Source organism: Tiliqua scincoides, chromosome 4, assembly GCF_035046505.1.
Source record: "Tiliqua scincoides isolate rTilSci1 chromosome 4, rTilSci1.hap2, whole genome shotgun sequence".
NCBI lineage: Eukaryota > Metazoa > Chordata > Lepidosauria > Squamata > Scincidae > Tiliqua > Tiliqua scincoides.
In genome coordinates, this window is record NC_089824.1 from 139,795,421 (window position 1) to 139,816,544 (window position 21,124).

Consider the following 21,124-nt stretch of genomic DNA (forward strand, 5'->3'; position numbering starts at 1 on the left):
CACCCCTGGAATACACCAAGTGTTTATGGAATCCCATGTGACTGTGGCAAGGTATACACTGGTACTACCAAAAGGTCCAAAGGTGAACTACTCTGGCTATGTATCAACTTCTAGGTTCAAGTCAAGGTGCTAGTTGTTATTTTTTAAAGTCCTGAATGATTTGGGCCCTTGACATCTCAAGAACCACATACTGTCATATGAACCCATTCATCAAGATCTTCAGGGGAAGCTCTACTACCTATGCTATCATTGACTAAGACCTGATTGGCAAGGATGGGGAATAAGGATTTCTCTGTGGTGGTCTCCTAGCTTTGGAACTTCTTCCCACAGGGCAAATTGTGATGTGCCAGTCTTCCCATTTTTAAGAAAGTCCCCAAAACATACTTGTTCCATAGGTTTTTAGTGGGGGCTGCTGGTCATTCTCTCTGATTAGTTCTGATTATGGTTTTATTGTACTGGTTTTTAATATTTCTTTTTGGGAGCCATTATAAGTGAGTGAGGAAGTGAAAAGGCAAGTAATAAACAAGAAATACATTAATTTGGCAGCAAGAATCCCATGCACAACTTTCATTGTTCATATAGACCAAACTCAGTTTAAAGTCAAACTGTTTGTTACTCAAGAGTACTGCTTATCCCATGTGAACCCATCAGGAAATTCAGGTAAACACAAACAAATACTAGAGTCAGTAGTCATGCAAAATAATTAACTTTATAAGCACAGCTTGTAAACTATTCCACAAAAAATGTTAATATCCATCTTTATTCAAATTATCAAAGCTGCAGTCATCAAGGAATCCATTTGAACTCTTACAGCCCAACCCTAACCTGCCCTGGATCAGGCAGGATGGCAGGCCTGCCCCACATTCAAGGCAGAGTTGGGGCCAGTTGAGGCTCAACCCGGGGCAAGGGGAATTGCTTCCCCTTACTGTGGATAACGCCACAGCAGCCCCAATGAGACTACTCAGATCTGTACCAGGCTGCCCCAGAACAGGGATAAATTAAGTGCTGGATCTTGGCCTCACCCCCAACTACCACCCACCCTGGAACACCTCCGCCCCACTCTCTCCATGCACCCCCCCCAAACCCTGGCACCTAGCTTGGCCGGTGCGGGCTCACCTTTGTACCAGCCCAACATTGCTTGGGCCATCCTCCCTCCTCTCCGGGTGGCATGAAACTGCTTTATGGCACTTTCGCAACACTGGTGGACCTGCGCAAGAGACATGTGCCAGCCCATCCCCTCCCCAGGGTTGCTCCCTTACAGCGCAATCCTGAGATGGATCTCTTCTCTGAAATTTCTGGTTAAAACCTGAATGACTTTTTGTCTTAAACTTTAATCAAACTAAATCCAGTATATTTTTGTCAAAATGTTTACAGTATAAACCGATGATTTAATAAGAATAAACAGACTTTGGAGAACTTTCTTTAAATTTTCTAATTTAAACCTTCAGTACAATTTCAGGGAAGATGTATTTATAGGATCTGGGTATAGTCAGACTGTAGTTTTTGTTTGTTTGAAGGTCTTGCTTATTTGTTGCAAGAGATACCAAATCTTTCCTCCAAGTAGCATTTATCTAATTGCAATTTTTTTAATCTTGGAAAATGTGATTTCCTTCCCCACCTCCCTCCAGCTATTGGATCGACTGCTGTAACAATTGCCACATAGTATTTTGAGTAACATCTGCATATTCCATTTTTGAACAAGGGAAAGGCTTTATTTTTGGTTGCTTATATTATTAAACATTATTTAATTCATCCTTTCTGTCACTAATTTTGTGAGCCTTTTACATTCTGAGTTTCTTTTGTAATTTAGTCTTTTGAGTTATCCCCCTTGACAGTGACATAGTATAGCTCTCCCTAGTTTAAAGGGGGAAAGGCAAAAAGTACAATTATTGTTAACTCCCACATCCTGCCACAGGGTGTCTACCAGGGATGTGAACATTCAGCATGGCTTGACTTGAGTCACTGAGTCACTGCCCCCCCATGACTTGACTCGAAAACGAGTCATAACAGGGGCACTTTCCAAGTCGCTGAGTCACCCTTTAGTGATTTGGTAGGACTTGAGTTGAGTCGCCCCGTCCCCTTTGAAAGCCTACTGTGGCTCCACTGAAAAAATGGGGCTCTGCCAGGTGTGTGTGTGTGTGTGTGTGTGTGAGTTAACTTTAAACATTCGACTGATGTCCCCTCCCATCTGCAAAGAGGGCAGGAAGGGTAGGAGGGACGGCAAGAGAGCGAGGACAGAAGTGGCAAGAGGGAAGAGGGTCACATGCAGTAGCTGCAAGGCTTACCAGGACTACCCAATCCTTGGCAGCTCTATGCAGAAGTAGTCCCACTTCAGCCAGTCATTCAATGGGGCTTCCCCCTCCCAAGTAACAACGGAGCCCAGTTTACAGCAGCCAGCCATGGAAAGCGTGATTGAAGCTACGAACCTTCCTCCCTTTCCCCTCCTCCTTTCTTCTCCTCCCTGGGCTTCTGCAGCCAATTGTAAGGTGCCCTTGGCTCCTCCTCCTGCCCTCCCTCAGCCAAAGACAATATGAGAATGCCCATCCTTTGTCCAATGATAATCGGTTTCTTCCTTCCTATCAGAGATGGCAAAAAGCCCGCTCCAGTCTCCCCCTCCCACTTGGCTGGGAAAGGAAGCATTAACCTTTCCCTGCCTCATGGCTGGAACTCCCTGCTGCTTGCCCAGTCGGAATGCTGGCCCCACGAAGTTTTCATACCGCGAAAACAGTAAGCAAGCACACGCAGACACAGGCAGACTCAAGTCAGCATGTATGGGAACAAATGCTAAGTCGGGGGGGGGTCCTGATGCGAGTCTTTTCAGAGTCTTCCACGTGCATGACTCACAAGTCACTGAGTCAGAAAAATCATGTCACTCTAGTCTGTGCCACTGACTCAAGTTCCCAACCCTGGTGGCTACCATCTCCATGCAAATGATCAAGACTGCTATAATCAAGATATCAATTTAAACTAGTCCTTAATTTAAGTGTTTTACTGGGCATGAATGGTCAACCTGTAATGTTTTAAATTTGTTGTGGGGGATGACACACACACCCAAGAGCTGACAAGAGTGGTGAACATACAGATAGCAACTGTCTGCATTTGGTATATGAAATAAATCATGAAGTGAACAAACTGATCCTCTATCCTTTCTTGCTAAAAGGATTTAAATAATTTTATATAACAGAGATTGTTTGGCATATACAAAGAAGAGTTCCTCTTCTTGAGGGTGTAGCAAAATTTTAATATCCTTTTATGTTTCACATCTTCTGTTGCCTGAAGTAATTAGTATGGCCTTGTCAGCTTTCCAGCTGTAGCACAATAACATCTAGTATCCTTAGCTTGTGAGATTTACTATTTGTCTTTCAGGCTGGAAGAACTTGCAGGAAGGACTTGCCAAGGTTTACCACAGATGAAGTATTATTTACATTTTGGAAACTTATTCTCTGAAGACAAGAATATGTCTGAGATCTGAATTTGCACTGTTTATTTTAAGCTGATTCATTAGCTATCATAGTTAGAAACCTCTTGGTCTTGTGAAGGGCATGGTTTTTTTCAATTTATACTTAATACTGTCCAGTATATGCTTAATGCTTGTTTACAAGAGAAACTACAGAAAACTTGTAGTGATAGAATACTATGATCTGATTCTTGCATGTGTCATACACACAAAGCTCCCGAACAACCACGGCCTCTGATATCCATAAGCAAAAACTACACCAGCAAGTGAGCTTCCTAAACTCTGCCATGAAAGACAATATGGTGTAATGGTTAGAGTGATGGATTAGGACTGAGGAGACCCACATTAAAATCCCCACGCAGTCTGAAGCCTGCTGGGCCAGTCATACTCAGACTAACTGACATCATGGGGGATGAAAACCACATACGCTACCCTGAGCTTTTTGGATAAAGGGCAAGGTATACTTTTTTTAAAACCTAGCAACTAATGATAAACTCTGTACTATCTATATCAATGAGAGCCTGAAGTTTGAAAACTTCTGAATCAGAAGATGTGTATTTCCTTGCACCAGAATACAGGTGGAAAGGAAGATGAAATGTGGCTTTCAGAACCCAGGATAAAGAGCTATTGTTACCAGTTTTCATCATACTTCCATCAAAAATTCACTGCCTCCCATTCAGAGAAGACAAGCACACATTGTCTTTGGAGCCATATAACAGCTGGGGATCAAGGTTACCATACCCCTGCCATGTCATAGTGCACATTGTGCTCCCGGGCACAGTTGCTATTTAAAGACTAAAGAATAACTACAGCAGGTCCAGGCACATATAATTTGGGCCTGAGGGTGCTTTAAATAACCAACAACAAGTTGCCTTATTTTTTGCTGTCCCTGGTGGCATAGCTACAGGATAGGAGAGGGTGGAAGAGACTGCGTGAGAGCAGGGACAGAAGTGGCAAGAGGGAGGAGGACCACACGCAGCAACTGGGAGGCTTACCAGGACGTCCCAATCCTTTGCGGCCCTACTCAGAAGTAGTCCCACTTTAGCCAGTCATTCAGTGAGGCTTTCCCCTCCCCACCAGCCATGCTGGCTCCTCCTCCTACCCTCCCTCGGCCAATGGAAATATAAGAATGGCAATCCTTTGTTCAATGATCATCTGTTCCTTCCTATCAGAAATGGAAAAAGAGAGCCCATTCCTACCTCCCTGCTCCTGCTCACATTAACCCTTTCCTGCCTCTAGGCTGGAACTCCCTACTGCTCACTGGTCAGAATTATGGCCCCATGAGGTTTTCCATGCTGTGAAAACATTAAGCAAGCACCCCCAGACACAGGCAGACTCAAGTCAGCACGTGTGGGGACGAGTGCCAAGTCAAGGGTCCTGACTCGAGTCTTTTTCAGTCTTCTACGCATGTGACTCATGAGTCACTGAGTCAGCAAAAAATCACACATTTTCATGACTTGACTCTGAGTCACTGACTCGAGTTCCCAACCCCGCAATCTGTTATTGTTAAGTCCAGTTATGGCAGTGTAAAAAGTGTGCTGCTTTTGGCTCAAGGCTTCACGCACATCCAGTGGTCCACCCAGACTGCACTGGATCAGGTAAGGTGATGGTGGTAAGGTGTTATGGGCAATTCAGGGAAGGACTGGGTTAGTGAGAGGGAAGTGAGAGGGGACGGATCAGAAGCAGCAGCAGCACACACTATCCTATCCCCCTTTCTTGGCCCAGACCAGGCACCTGACTCTCCTCAATCTTATGCCAGCAAAACAGCTGGCATGGGTCCAAGGAGACCCACTGGCCAGCTTATGGAGATGTAAGTATAAAATATTTTTACTTGCTTCTTCCAAGCCATCTGATCGCCGCCACCTCCCACCATAGCATGCTCCGTTGGTGGCTTTGCATGATATGGGCTGAGGGGGAGATAGGATTGGACTGTTACGTGTGTTTAGAATTACAATTATTTGTAATTACAAATTTTGATCTGCAAAACAATACTCCTTATGTCCAAAATAAGTACATGAAGTTAGGACATTTACTAATTGTTCTTGGTCATCTACCTTGAGGCTTCCTGTAAGTGCTGTTTTCCGTAATTCAAGAATATCACAACCACTGAAGAAAATTGTGCTCAGGCACTTTTGCACACAGAGCCTGACCTGAGTAAATGGCAAAATGCATTGTCAGAGTGAAACCTTTGACAGCATGATAATCACGTGCAGCTGGAGGAGAGAAACTCCAGAATGGGCAACAAAATGGCAGATGCGCTTCAATGTCAGTAAGTGTAAGGTCATGCACATTGGGGCAAAAAATCAAAACTTCACATATAGGCTGATGGGTTCTGAGCTGTCTGTGACAGATCAGGAGAGAGATCTTGGGGTGGTGTCTTGTTACAGCTCCTCCCCACTGGGCCTTGTGCCCACTTAAGGCTGATTAGTTTTCCTGGGTTGACTCATCAGTACAGCACGCAAAAGTCAGAGTCCAAAGTCAGTAAGCCAAGTCACAGTCCAAGGTCAGTTTGTCAGTCAGTCAGTCCAATCAGTCAAAGGTGCCAAGTCAGAATCCAAAGTCAGTAAGTCAAGTCGGTCAGTTAGTTAGTCTCTCCTCTCCACATTCACTCCTACAACCCACAATCCTTTCTGTCTCAGGTGCTCCTTATATCCTGAGGGATCTCCTTTAGCCTCTAGTGGCTGCAGCTGTGCAGCACACCTCCAGCTACCACCTGGGCCTTAATCCTGCATTCACTTAGAGCAAGGGGCACTGTGGACACCACACCCTATCTCCTTGGTAATATCTTCTGCAATGTCACTACAGGTGGTGGTGGACAGGTCGATGAAAGTGTCGACCCAATGTGCGGTGGCAGTGAAGAAGGCCAATTCTATGCTTGGGATCATTAGGAAAGGTATTGAGAACAAAACGGCTAGTATTATAATGCCGTTGTACAAATCTATGGTAAGGCCACACCTGGAGTATTGTGTCCAGTTCTGGTCGCCGCATCTCAAAAAAGACATAGTGGAAATGGAAAAGGTGCAAAAGAGAGCAACTAAGATGATTGCTGGGTTGGGGCACCTTCCTTATGAGGAAAGGCTACGGCATTTGGGCCTCTTCAGCCTAGAAAAGAGACGCCTGAGGGGGGACATGATTGAGACATACAAAATTATGCAGGGGGATGGACCGAGTGGATATGGAGATGCTCTTTACACTCTCACATAACACCAGAACCAGGGGATATCCACTAAAATTGAGTGTTGGGAGAGTTAGAACAGACAAGAGAAAATATTTCTTTACTCAACATATGGTTGGTCTGTGGAACTCCTTGCCACAGGATGTGGTGACGGCATCTGGCCTGGACGCCTTTAAAAGGGGATTGGACAAGTTTCTGGAGGAAAAATTCATTACGGGTTACAAGCCATGATGTATATGTGCACCCTCCTGATTTGAGAAATGGGCTACATTAGATTCAAGGAAGGGCACCAGGATGCAGGTCTCCTGTTATCTGGTGTGCTCCTTGGGGCATTTGGTGGGCCGCAGTGAGATACAGGAAGCTGGACTAGATGGGCCTATGGCCTGATCCAGTGGGGCTGTTCTTATGTTCTTATGTTCTTAAACAGTGTCAGTCCAGGCACTTTCCCATTATCTCCAAAGGCACTGCAAGTGCTTCAGTGTTCTCCAGCACACTATGGGAGCATTCATACAAGCCTGTTTCTGGATGTATGCTTTCCCCCCTCACAGCTGACTTTTGCTCCTACATATGGATTGCAGTTGCTGCATTGAAGTGATGATGCCATGTTACATCAGTAGTAGAATTTTTATAGATTGGTTTTGCAATTAATTCCTGCTTAACAACATATATGTTCCAACATATATGAAACTTATACTATATTTAAAGACATACGATAGGAAGACATATTTTCTGTGGGTAGCCATACAAATATACAGCAAAAAATTAACTGGGGTCAGCTAAGGTACTTGCTTTACAGACTGGAATTTTAAAGAAGTCTGAACCTTCTTGTGTGCCAATTCTGCCTTCAATGCTCGTAAATCAGAAGTTGCTTGTTTTCTCATCTACAAAAGAACACAGTATTGTGTAAGGACAAATGAAATTGCAACCCTTGGCTTATTTTTATAGATTTACGCTCTGTGCAGTTAATAAACAGAGACTTGGCCCTCCAACTTTCAGATCTGACTAGTTCTAGTGTGATGTGTTTTGGAGGGGAAGGGAGTGATTAATGTCACTAGTAACAGAAAACCCTAAAGGACATATTAAACTATTTCCCCTAATGACAGTGGGAAATTGGTTGAAGAAACATCACAGATTGTATTGAAGCTATGGGTCAAATTATATGCAATGTCAAGAGTGACACTGTGCTTCTGTTTTAAATAGCAGCCATGGGGGAGGGGGTAATCCAGATCAGCACCATAATGGAGGAGTTAACCTTTTCTGTCCCACATCACAGTTCCAATGAAAAACAAACTCCCAAAGCTGCTATTTGCCCCAGGAGGAAAGCTCCTACTGGCCTCAATAGCAGCTCCCTCCTGAGTCAAACAGTAGCTAGGGAGGGTTGGGACCATGGCAAGGGGTTATCACAGGATGGGGGCTCCTAAGGCTGCTATTTATGTATTGGAAACAAACACACATACAGCAGGATTAACAATGTGTTTAAAGTCAAATCTAGATTATTCCTGCAATTTTGCTCATCATGAAAACTTGCCCAATTTTCTTTTTATTATTATTAGCACCATCAGCAGCACCAATGATCATTTATAGTGTGTTTACAGAATTATATAAAGAAAAGTTCCTGTTCCCAAGGAATTTACAATATAAATTTTGACAGCAGAGAAATAACAGAAAGAGGGTATGGGGCGGCAATGATAATAAGGGATTAATGTACAACTGCAGTTACATATACAGTGGGCCCTCCTTATCTGCAGGCTTATCAGTGGATGTATGCATCTGTGGATACCAAACCCACAGCTCGGAGTAAGGTGCATGAGAGGGGGGTAAAGGGGGTAATTTGCACTCAGGTCCAGGGTTAAAAAGGGGACCCAGGAGCCAAAGGAGGGGGCCTAGAAATTTCCTGGGACCATACATTTTCCAGTCTCACATGGATTCACTTTCCACATGGGATGCTGGGGGCTGCCACACGCCATGTGCACGGGGCCAAGAAATGCATACATGACACTCTTTAACACAGTGTCAAATCTGGGAGGAAACTGGCCTGCTACAGGAGCTCTTTGGTGTGTAGATCAGCTTGCCATGAAGGAGTGTAGAGGAGCTCAGGGGCAGGGACACAGCTGCAGGACTATAGCTGCTGTATTGGTTGGTCCACATAGGACCCTTTCCATTCTAGTGTGAGCCTCAATACAATGATGCTATTTTTCCACAATGATTTTCTATGTTTAAAAGATTTTAGAGAGACTTAAGAATGTGTGTGGTTTTCTGTATTACCATATCTAGCTACTGATGCTGCATGGGTAGGTGACTTGGGCTTTGCATTGGAAAGCCTGGCAGACTTGGGCTCCAAAGACTTTTCTGGCTGTTGCCACCATCCCCTGTTCGGTTTTGCCTTCTCCCTGCCCCTGTTCTGCCAATCCCGGTCACCATTCTCCCCCCACTGTTTTACCTCTCCCCTCCCCCTTGGGAGGGGGCCCCAAAAATCTTTGTACCGCCTAATATAATTCATCTCTAGCCCTGGTTCAGGAGGCTTCAAAAGTCACTTCCAGTTGCATATGGCAGATGTTCTGAGGCATCTCAGATGTCTGCTATAGAATGCTTGTGTATTGTCAGTGATTCTGGAGCATGCTCTTAGCTACACATTTAGTTCAAAAACTTTAAAACCAAATACAGAAAAGTACAATAGCGCCATGGGCTCCTAAAGGGCATTCTGAAGATGTGTATGTGTGAATTTTTATAAGTTTTGCCTGCAAAAAGAAACAAAGAAGTTAGTATATTACCTTAATTTCTATGATAAGTTTCATTTTTGCATTATCTAGCTTTCTTCTCAGGTGGTCAATTTCATGCTGCATACCTGCGATGCGAATTATTGTATTATTCTGTAAGAAAGAAGGCTTCCATTCAGATCAGAATTACAATATATACTGTAACATCAAGAATTATTCTCTATGCTAACTGCTTAGGATCTTGCTTTAATTTGCATTGCTGATTTCCTTAGCAGCAGCTTATCAGACAACCCACTCTGGGCCCATTCCTATCCAACTTTCCAGCTTTGGTGTAGCCACAATGCAGCCCTATGGTACGGGAATACATGTACCCATACCTTGAAAAGGCCACAGTGACTGCCCATCCATCACAGGATGCAGCACACACCCCACTGACACAACTGCACCAGCGCTGAAAAATTGGATAGGATCTGTCTTCATCCTTCAAAAGCAAATAGTAGGTCAGGTGGTGTACTGTGCCCTGAAATCAAGCCTCAGCAATATAGAATGATATTCATAGTATAACAAAGGGCAAAGGCTATAACAGGACTTACCTGTTACCTATTTACCATTCTGTAAGTATCCACACACATGGACAGTTTTGGACAAAGTATCCTGAAAGTATGCCTTTTGTTTGAATAATGTGACTTAAATTGCATGACAGGTTTTAAAAAATGGAGACACTTTTCTTTGAGTAAATACACTTAGAAGAAAGCACCCACACATTTTTTAAACTACAGCAAAGGTAGATGTGTGATGATGAGGGGAAAAGCATAGTACCAACTGACTTACAGATCTCCCCTTATGTTCCCCATCATAGCCTTTAGTTGACTGTTGCCTAACATGCACCTTTCAGGAAGGAAACTCTCTTCCATGGTGATAGTCTTCCCCAGAAAACCCCTCACTTCCAGGGATCCCAGTTCTCCAGGTTATAATACAATGGGCCTGCCTTATCCTCAGATTCTACATCCACAGATTTAATCAACCACAGAGTGAAAATGTATTTTTAAAAGTTTCACTAACTGCTGTTTCATTCCAACAACAGAGATTTATTAACAACCCAATCCTATCAACCTCACCTCCACCAATGCAGATATGCCACTGAAGCGCACACTGTTTCCTGCGAGGGGTGAGTAGCCCCAGAGATCTCCTCCAGGAAAGGGAATATTTGTTGCCTTGCCTGGGACTAGGCTTCCGCCACCTGAATGGCTCTACTCAAACCTGTGCCAGATAACAGCCAGAAACCTGTGCTAACACAAGTCCAAGTGGGCCCCACAAGGCAGATCAAGGCAAAGACTGTAACATCTACTGATGACCTCAATCCATATAGAAATTAGTCACAATCATTCAACTTGGGCACTCGTCACAGTTTCAACACTTTTAAAACAAAGTTCACACCACCATAGGTGTGCTGCAAATGTCAGAAGGGAAATAAGAGCAAGAACAGTTAACTAAAATGGCAAGAGAAAAAACCTCCTGGAGAATGAAAAAGCTGCATGAGGAACTCAATGAGAAAGTTCTTGACAATACTGCTACTTTGGTCAGACATGGAGAGGCAGGAAGCCAACTCCCCAGCTAAAGTTCTAGAAAATTCCAAAGTTCCTGTTTATAGACACAGAACTCAACTGGCTTTTGGCTGTTGCTGGGGGAGTTCTCCCATCCAGGACTTGGAAAATAACCCGTCCATCCCAGCCAGCTTTCCAGCTCTTTATCACTGGTCAGCAGCAGCAGCAGTGATTGTGACATGTAGGGAGCATGGACAGGGTTTTTTTCTTCCCCAACCCCTATTACCAATTGTAAGATTTCATAGAGATTACAAAAAGCTGTTTAATATTTGCTATAAACAGATGGTGAACACACACACACAAAAGAAGCATGAACAACTTACAGGTGGGTTCTATAAATTAATAGTTTAAAAGGAGGATAACTTGAAAATTGTGACAGGTAAAACTTGGCTAGATGAGAAAGCTGTGTGCAGAGCCACAAAGCAGTTTCTTTGGTTCTCAGAGTAATTTGCAGAGCTATCTCTCAATATCTGGAGGGCATGATTCATAAAGGAAAGATTTAATTAATTTAAGCTTTATTCTCACGGGTCTCATCATAGAGCCAGTGGAAAAGGAATCTTAGCAAAACAATATATGCATACTTGAATCAAGGTTGAATCAACATGTGACAATCCAAAATGAAAAAATGGCCTGCAGAACAGTCTCTAACATTCTTGTCTGTAAAGCTTTTTGTCTTTATGACAAAAGCATGCCAGTTTCTCTTTAACACATGTAAACACTGTGATACTAGAAGAGAATTATAACAATTGCATTATATATTCAAAAACTGGAACATGACATACGTGCAGCCTATATTCACTGTATATCAAAAGCCAGTCCAGTATTACATTGAGGCTAAATTATATCTAAGATATATAAAGGTGATATCAAAAATTGATCCCACTATTTCAGTGAGGCTTATTCCTATTTATTTATTTTACTTAAATGATTTATACCTGCCATTTCCACTCTAAATAAATGGAGTGCTCCAGTAAGCATGCATAGGATTGTGGCTTTGGACTTCATTTTATTGCTGTTATTCTCCTCACTGGTTATTTTAATGCCTTTTAACATATGATATTAAAGCAATTATTATGACTGTAATCCTGAAACCTCTAATCCTGAAATTGTGCACTTAAATGTACGTTTAGGATCACAGCCTGAAAGATATATCCATAATCTTCTTTGACTTATATACTGTAAAAAGAATGCAAAAGAACAGCAGTCTGGTACTAATTTCCCACATGAGTTTGCTTACACTGAGAGCTGAATCTTTTGGATATACTGTACTGTGTAAACAATTTCTCTCAAAAGGTTAGCAGTTTAGAACAGTGGTTCTCAAACCTTTTAGCACTGGGACCCACTTTTTAGAATGACAATCTGTTAAGAAGTGATGTCATTAACCTGGAAGTGATGTCATGGCAGGAAGTGGGATCATCAATTTAGGCTTCAAACCTAAGCCATGATCAGCAAAAGGTTCCATTACATAACACGCTTGTGCTGTTATTTTGCATAGCTTGGAATTGAAACATTCCAGCTTGGAAGTCAAAGCTCAACACAGTCTTGGATCCTTCTCCAACCACACCCCACTTTCCAGCATCCCCCAGTGGCGTAGCTAATAAACGTGTAGCCCAGTGTGGAGCTGAAAATGATGCCCAGGAAATGATGTCACAACCAAAAGTGACATCATGCCCAGGCTTTCTGAAAAGTGCAAATTGGGGGGAAACCTGCCTCCTCCCCCCAGCAGTTTACCACCCATTTGATCTGCCACTTCCACCTAGTCAGTGATATAACTAAGAGCCCAATCCTTTAGTCCGCGCCGCACCTCTGCAGTGCGGACCACAGTCGCAAATGTGCTGTAAGGCATGTTTGCGGGGCCTACCGCCAGGCTCCCGCTGGAGGTGGCTCAGCTCCGGCCGGTGCTGAGCCACCACCCGTCAGGCGCCCATGTTCCGCAGCTCAGCAGTGCCTGCGACTGCCAGGCTGCGGAATGGGGAATGGGGGCGTTCCCGGGGGCAGGGGAGAGGCGTTCTGGGGAGGGGGGAGGCATGGTTGGGGCGTTCCCAGGGGCGGGGGAGAGGCGGGTCCGCAGAGCAGAGCTCTGCAGGGTCCAGGGCACTCAGGTAGGGCTGCTCATCCTACACGAGCGCCTTCACTTTAGCGGCGACCAAACAGTCGCCTGTAAAGTGAGTAGTCCCATTGCGGGACTGCTTCCCTTACTCAGGGGAAGGGGATGAATGCCCCCTTCTCCTGAGGAGCCTCCCACGGTAGCATTGGAGGCTCTGGATCCAGCGGGAGCCCTTTGTGGAGCCACCGGGTCCCGCAGCTTTGGGCAGATCAGGATTGGGCTGTAAGGCATCTATCTGCTACCTGGGATCAAAGAAGATTTTGTAGCCCCCCCATGACAAAATCAAATTTAATTAAGTTAATAACTAAAAAGTGTGTCCCTTGGTTAGAGACACTGTGCTGGGGTGAAGAGGGACGGTTATTCTCTCCCTGCTAAATGTAAGAGGTGCGCCACTTGAAAAAATGCCTCTTTACCAATTAGCAGGAGTAGCCGTATTATGATACATGGAAATGGGAGCATCTCACTGGATCTCAGAACAATCAGTCTCATAGGTCAGTTTTGAGTTAAAGAAATCCACTCTTTATTCCTTAAGACAGTTGTGTTTTTGTTTTCTGGTTAATCGGCCAAAACTTTTGGTAGAATACAGATATTCTAATATGGTTTATTTCATTTAATTCTGCATTAAATTACCTTTCCAATGATATATAACATGATGGTATTATTCTTACATACCAAGATTTTCACAATTTTGGCCACTAGTGTCAAGCTCAGCTTGTTGCCCCCCTAAACCTTGTTGCCCGGTGCGACTGCTACCCCCTGCACCCCCTTAGCTACGCTACTGATCCCATCTTCCCACCTATGCAGGGCAAAGCACCATGCCTTTCTCGCTCCAAGAGCCCACCCTGTACCCTGTACTTTTAGCTCTGTATTTTCAATGGAAGCTGAACTAGGTGCTACACGACCAACCTGAAATTGGTTTGTGACCCACCTAGTGAGCCCCAACCCACAGTTTGAGAAATGTTGGTTTAGAAACAGGATTCATGCCAGATTAGTGCAGGACTTCTCTCCTGTGCTTGTTACTATACAATTTGAAGAATATTTCATATATTTATCTGATTACATGGTATGAAGGATCTTAAATCATGGACATGGAAGTTGGACAAGCAACAATACCTTTGAATTGGCAATCTGTGTTACATTATTTCGTTGTTTCCTGATATCTCTAGCTTCTAACTGCATCAATAGTTTCTGGTGCTGAAGCTCTAAATCTTCCTGCAGTTTGTTACAAACTTCCTCCAAGGAAGCTGTGATTTTCTTAGTTTCAAAGTATTTCTTCTTCCAGGCATTACGGGCTGTGGGGGGCAAGAGAACACTACACTAAGGGTAATATAACTGATTGCTACGCTACAGGCAATAAGACCAATAGTTCTTTGCCCTTTAAAAACCAAAGATGTTGTGTCAAAGACAGTTCGTAAATATCCTTGTCAAACCATGCTTGTCACCATGCTCATCAAACTGCATATGGCTTTCACATTCAAAAAAGATTAGTTGAACTGTAGCATATGGAAATTGACAACAAAGAGGATATAGCTTCCATCAGGACGTTGTGAGATGCCCCTGAACAAAGGTCCAATACATGGTAAGGGAGGGGGCACAAACTTAAGGGCAAAACAGAAGACTTTAAATTGGTCAGAGATAGACCATATCTGATAGACCTTAACAGACCTTGTTGATCTGACAGACACGGAGTTACTGGCAAATTTCTCAGCGGCCTCAAAAATCTGTTTTACAAATACGGTATGTGGAAGCAACCAAAATGTTCCAGCACTGGCAGGTTGGAAAATAAAAATATGGAATATTTCCTTGATGATAAAACAGACCTATTTCCAGAGGAATTATCAGTGGAATCAACTGTTCAAGTTCATTAAGAAATTCTCTTTGTGATTTTTTTACAAACAACAAATTCCAAGATAAAATGCATCCTTGTGTTTTCTTTTCAGTCATGCAAGTTATTTTGCACTGCTCTTAATAAATATTTCTCCTCATCCAAACATAAAACTGGTATATTTTTATGGAAACAAAGTTGGATGTATTGCTTAACAGTTTTTTGACTGGCCCAAGGCAAAGTGTAGTATTTTGGGCAGGTACAATTGGAAAGCCCAGTGCAAAAGCTTTCCATCTAATGTTTACAACAATAAAAATGGCTTGAGGAAAGAAGATTTTGTCTCTTGTATTTCTTGCAGATGGCCTGAAAGGGAAAAATACATTTCAAAAAATGAGTTTGTCATTTTTATGCTTGTAGGTTGGAAATACTATTTTAACTTCAGACATCTCAGTCTAAAACATACCCTGACATCTCCTGACTTTGTTCTGCTCAAGCAAGGCTTTCACTTTTTTAACTATTTCCTCTCTAGTTTTTTCCAGGTGCTTTCGTTCTGCTTTGGCGTGTTGCAGCTGTCTATTCAACTCACTTCCTGGTGAAGAGAAAGCTCACAGTTAGTAGATTTGTTACTAAACATGGGAACTGGAGGGGCCTGCCAAAAATCTCTCTGTCTGCAGTGCCACCAAGTAAAAAAGAAGCTGAGAATGAAACATTTTTAGTTCTATGGTTGACTAGCTCTTTGGTGGTTCAGAAAATAGAAGTAAAATTAAGTGTATGTAATAAATGCCACGTATTAAACTATTATGAAATATCCGCATGTTTCAGAGGAAAGGGGAGTTCTTGGATGCATTTATTCGAAGCATCTGAACACACCTGGGATCCATGCACACAGTCTACATTGATATCACAACTATTTGCACAGTTAATGCAGTAAACTACAGGGAAAGAATAGTAAACCTCACACCATTATTATATTTCTTCACATTTTTAAGCGAAAAAACTAAATGACAGCCTGTGTTGAGAAAGTGAATGGGATATGAAAAAGTGCTTTAAATTATGTATATAATTCATGAGATTAATGTTATCAGACTCTGCCTATTGGAAGTGGATAGTCCCTGCCAAAATTAATGGAAGTTATGTAAGACAAGTTGAAAGAGGATTATACCTATTGTTTACATATACTATAAATAACATAATGCTTAGCAGATGTCTAAATTAATTTTGTTCCTGCAAACAAAGTGAACAATTTTTTTTTCTGTCATCACGGATACTCAGTTAAAGGAAAGACAGGCACTGACAGCCCAGTCCTGAGCTGCCTGGTGCACAGGGTACGGCAGTGCCAAAAACGGCTGCTGCTGTATGCAGCACACCCCAGGTAGCCGCCACTGCCTCCTCAGGGGGTAAGGCCCTGCAATGGGGCTACTCAATTCTATGGCAACCCAAGGGTCAGCGTAGAATTAAGAGCCTCCATGTCGGACAGGCAGCCTGACACAGAGGTTCAGGGTGAAGCAAAGTTCCACTGGTTCCGCCTCTCTTCCACCCTGCTCCCTCCTCTGGCACGCCTCCTCCCTGCCCTCTCCCCCTCCCTGCACCCCCGCCCTGCCTCCTCCCATGCCCCCACCTACCTCTTTGCTGTCCAGAGGTCCACGCGACTGGCAAGCAGCAAAGCTCCAGTGCTCCACCAGCGCTAACCGAGCGCTGACCAGTGCTGGGCTAGCACCAGTGCTCCACTGGCACGCACTACATAGGACTGAGCCCTGAGTCACTTCAAGCAAACCATGCCTCCACCTTTGACAGGTGAGGTCACTAAAGCTCTGTATCTTAACTGCTGTAAGACTATGGGCGCAATCCTAACCCACTTTCCAGCGCCAACATAAGGACAATGCAGCTCTGAGATAAGGGAACAAGCATTCCCTTATTTTGAGGAGGCCTCCATGAGTGCCACCCAACTTCAGGGTGCAGCACACGTCCCACTGGTACCACTATGCCAGTGCTGGAAAGTTGGTTAGGATTTGGGCCTGTGTAATTTTTAATTACAAGTAAAATCTTTCTAATAATGTTGTGAACTTTGCATGTTCCATCTCTGAATAAAAATGGAACCTCACACAATCTCTTCGAAAGACTTACCCTCTGTTGGAAATAGTCTGTTGGGAACCTGAGCTCTATTTACAGACAGAGCCAGAAGAGGAGGAGTAGGAGGGGAGAGATACTGGCTTGGATGTTCAAGATCATTTAAATTATTCTTGTCAGTCTACAACCCAATAAAAAGTGTGTTAATATTCAATGTTATTTTTAGAATTCAAGGAATAGAAAACGCTGGTTGTATTAGCTTAAATAAAAGGCTAACAAGGATCCAATCATCATCATCCTCTGTAATTTACAAATTTTCTGCCTACAGGGAAGTCTTTTCAGAACTATCTATTTGTCAAGGAATGTCTGTGTGTGCCACAGAATTCCTGCATATTGCATGTTACAGACACACACTCAGTTCATGTGAGCTTCAGGTATACTGAACTTTACCAACACACTGCATACAAAGAGATTAATGTCATAATCAGCTAGTACATGGCTAGGAATGAGTAAAGACAATTGTTGGAAGCCAACTTGCACTAACAGTTATATGTTATTGTCATAACTTTTAATCAGAAAAATGAAAGGTACCCTAAGCTACTGGATAACCTCTTTTGATTAACACATGTATTCAATGGATCTTTGGAAACATACCTGGTTATCAAGCATGCTGCCAGTGTCAGCAACAGACTTTGTAATTCCAGAATGTTGTTGGCTAAAGATGAAATCAAAGTACACCATAACAATTACTTTAGACACAAACTACATTAATTAGATGCATTTAAAATATTTGTGGGCCTAACAAATAGTGTGCTGGAATGGCAAGTTTCCTTGTCTCAGCTAGGAATCTGAAAAGTGGGGGGTGTTAAAATCTGGGTGGGGGAAGTTAGCTTGTGACAAATTGGATTAGAAGCAAGTGTTCTGAGGAAGCGCAAACCTTGCATACAACAAATGAAATGACAAATTCACATGTTTAATTACATTTGTCTAAGAACTAATTAAACCCTTTGCTTTTCCCATTATTTAACATGTTAGGAATCCTAAATGTGATTTTAATGAATGGCAGCTAATATTGTCAGCATAATAACACCTGTAATTCATTACCTCCACTTATTGTGTAAATATTCAGTGTCTCTGTCTTCCAAAGATTCTGGAATCCCAGAATTGGCTGTGTTATGTCTTCCCATTCCAGTACCTTTTAAATTATGTCCATGTTCTGTATTTGCATCCAACATGATAGTCGTTTCTTCTACATAAAACAAAGGTTAAAAAAAAGTAATATAATTGGTTTTGGTTGTTTGGGGTAAAAATAAAAAAACTGTCTGTATCTGAGACAGACACTCCTTTTTATTTTTACCATTCACCATCCAAAGCAAAGGTTTGGAAATAGCCCACCAAACTTAAAATTAGGTGAAAACTGTTTGCCTTCTAGAAACACTAAAGAAAGTATAAACAGATTGGGGAAAGTGAAGGAGCTCAAAATAACTATATCTCTTCTGAACTTGCCAGCTTTTGTGCATGAATAGGGCTGCAATTCTACACACACTTACCGGACATCAGTAGGCTCACATGAACACCAATAAGAGGAGGTCTTGAGGAGGAAAAAGCTATCACAATTGGGAAAGGCATCCAATATAACTGAATAAAAAACATTCAGCCCTGCAACACAGAGAGCTGGAAATGGGGTGCAAGCAAAAACATAATAAGCCCTCAACCTGCTGATGGTTGAAGTGTACTACCTTTCAGTGCTGTAGTCTGTAATGTCCACTTCTCTTCAATCCTTTTCACCCTCATCAAGGCCAGCGCTCACCATTCCTACCTTTTGCTTAGCTCTAATGCAGGCACATTGGTCATATATATATTTTTAACCTCATGGTTACTGAAAGTCACAAAAGAATCTTCCAGCATAGCTCATTTCCAGGGTTCACAAAAGCCCTGTTCATACAAACATTGCTAGGACAATATCCACACAATTCAGTGAGCAAAAGAGCATACCGGCTAAATCACAGTAAAGCACCCACTAAGCCCTGCCCCACATGGCTGTGCATTTGTCTGCACTGACAAACACTTTATGTGTGGAGGTAGGGCATAACGGACATGTTATTGGAGCTTATTGGCATCTTGCCTACCCTCCCTGCAACACGTGGACGTTTATATGAACAGGATTAGAGTGTTTTGGACAAAGGATTTTAATACAAACTAAATCAAATGTTCTGGTGCAAGTCAATATATTTATGCTGTTTCCTTATACCCAAAAAAACAGCATTAGGTTTTGATGATCTATCACTGGGTCTTAGGAATGACAATTTTTTTCTGACAGGTGTAAACTGAGGGCGCAATCTGAACTTGCACCAGAAGTGGGCCTGCAGTGCATTCAGCACAAGTTTCAGGCAGTTTGTGGCTTGTTCCAAGGCAAGGAAAAACTTTTCCCCTTACCCCAGGGAGAGTCACTGCAGCCCCAATGGGTCTACCCAGATCTGTGCCACCTGATGAGGAATGCTCCAGGCCACCTGGGAACAGGGGTATAACTGCCAGATCCTGGACCCGCCTTCGGCTTCCTGACCGCCCGCCCACCCTCCCCCAGCACCAAAATGCTTCCCTCTTGCCTCCTCCCTGCCCTCCTCATGCCCCCTGACCCCTGCATCAACCTAGCTTGGGTGACACAACTCACCATTTCCCCAGGGCCTGCATTGGCACAGGGAGGCCAGCACACATTGGTGCGTTGGCCTATCTCCCCTCACAGTGGTGCAAAAGTGCTTTACGGCACTTTTGCAACACTCCTGGGCCAGCACAAGGGACTTGCATTGGCCCGCATGCAGGTCAAGATTGCACCCTGAACCAGTTAAAGGTATATTTTTGTACAACACTAATTTCAACTACAAATGCAGATGGAGGATGGAGGCCAGAATGTGCGACCAGATCAAGAAAGAAACATCTGAATGTTGTGGTTTCTTGAAAGATAGAACCTTTCAAATTGTAAAAATCACTACGGGGATTTAAATTGGCCTGCCTATGTAAACCGCCTTGAATAAAGTCCGAGGAGAAATCTGAGGACCAAGAAAGGCGGTATAGAAATACCTGTATTATTATTATTATTATTATTATTATTATTATTATTATTATTATTATTATTAAATGCAACAATGCACTTTTAATAGGAAGTGAATAAAGCGTACCTTCTGCCTTGTGTGAGATGTGATTTACTTGAATCTCGATTTCCTCTTGTGCACTGATCTGATTCACATGTGGAAATACAACAGTCTCTTTGTATTTCTCACACCTGGTATTATTATGCCTTTCCTGAGCTTGGCTAAAAGACTTTCTCTGAGGAATTTTCACTGATGTTGAATTTTTTACAAAGCTCTGTTTTGCAGAACTTATATCTTGCAGTATATAGGAAGAGGTAACGGATTCCCTTTGTTCTGTGTCACAGCTGTTTTCTCCTGCAAACAAAAAATGTGCACAATCATATATATAGATATATAGGCTTACATATTTTGAACATGTTAGCATCCCATAGATTATGATGAATAACCATGTATAACCATATAATTTATGGATTTTGGTATCAGGTGGAACTTTTATTAAATACAAAATTAATCTTTTATCTGCCACATTCCAGATAAAAATTGAGGGCCCAATCCTATCCAACTTTCCAGCACCAGTGCAGCCACAATGCAGCCCTGAGGTAAGGGAACAAATGTCCCATACCTTGAGGAGGCCTCTGTGACTGCCCGCCCACCACAGGATGCAGTGCACTCCCCATTGGCACAGCTGCACTGGCACTGGAAAATTGGATAGGATTTGACCCTAAGAAATAATTCAATTTTGAGATATTTAGGCAAAATTTAAAAACACATTGCCATAGATCAGAGGTTCTCAAACTGGTGGGTCACCAGTGGTGGATCGTAAGTGGACCATTCCCCTCAAGGGGAGTGGCCCAGAAATGAATGCCCAACAGCGCTGCAGCGATTGCAACACTGCCAGGAGCAACAGGGTTTCTTCCTTATCTGAGGGGTTGTGCTGGCCTTCAGGAGGGTTTGGGAGGCTCACAGCCCCCTCCGCAGGCTTCCCCAATGCTCAAAATTGCTCAAAATCAGTGATCAGAGTGCACTTCCAATTTTTGTGCAAAAATGTATACCTTTCATAGTTCCTTAAAATGACAGTTTCTT

General features: G+C 43.0%; 1 protein-coding gene across 1 annotated transcript in view; it reads right to left on the bottom strand.

Moving 5' to 3' along the window:
- Nucleotides 1-7,351: 7,351 nt before the first annotated feature.
- SPATA1 (spermatogenesis associated 1) overlaps nucleotides 7,352-21,124 on the bottom strand; it is a 32,041-nt gene continuing 18,268 nt past the window's right edge. The window contains 8 exon segments of the mRNA XM_066626359.1: nucleotides 7,352-7,513; nucleotides 9,404-9,502; nucleotides 14,174-14,352; nucleotides 15,349-15,474; nucleotides 17,010-17,133; nucleotides 17,607-17,667; nucleotides 18,057-18,201; nucleotides 20,129-20,395. Coding sequence (XP_066482456.1) covers nucleotides 7,409-7,513; nucleotides 9,404-9,502; nucleotides 14,174-14,352; nucleotides 15,349-15,474; nucleotides 17,010-17,133; nucleotides 17,607-17,667; nucleotides 18,057-18,201; nucleotides 20,129-20,395 — 1,106 coding nt within the window. The 3' untranslated portion in view covers nucleotides 7,352-7,408.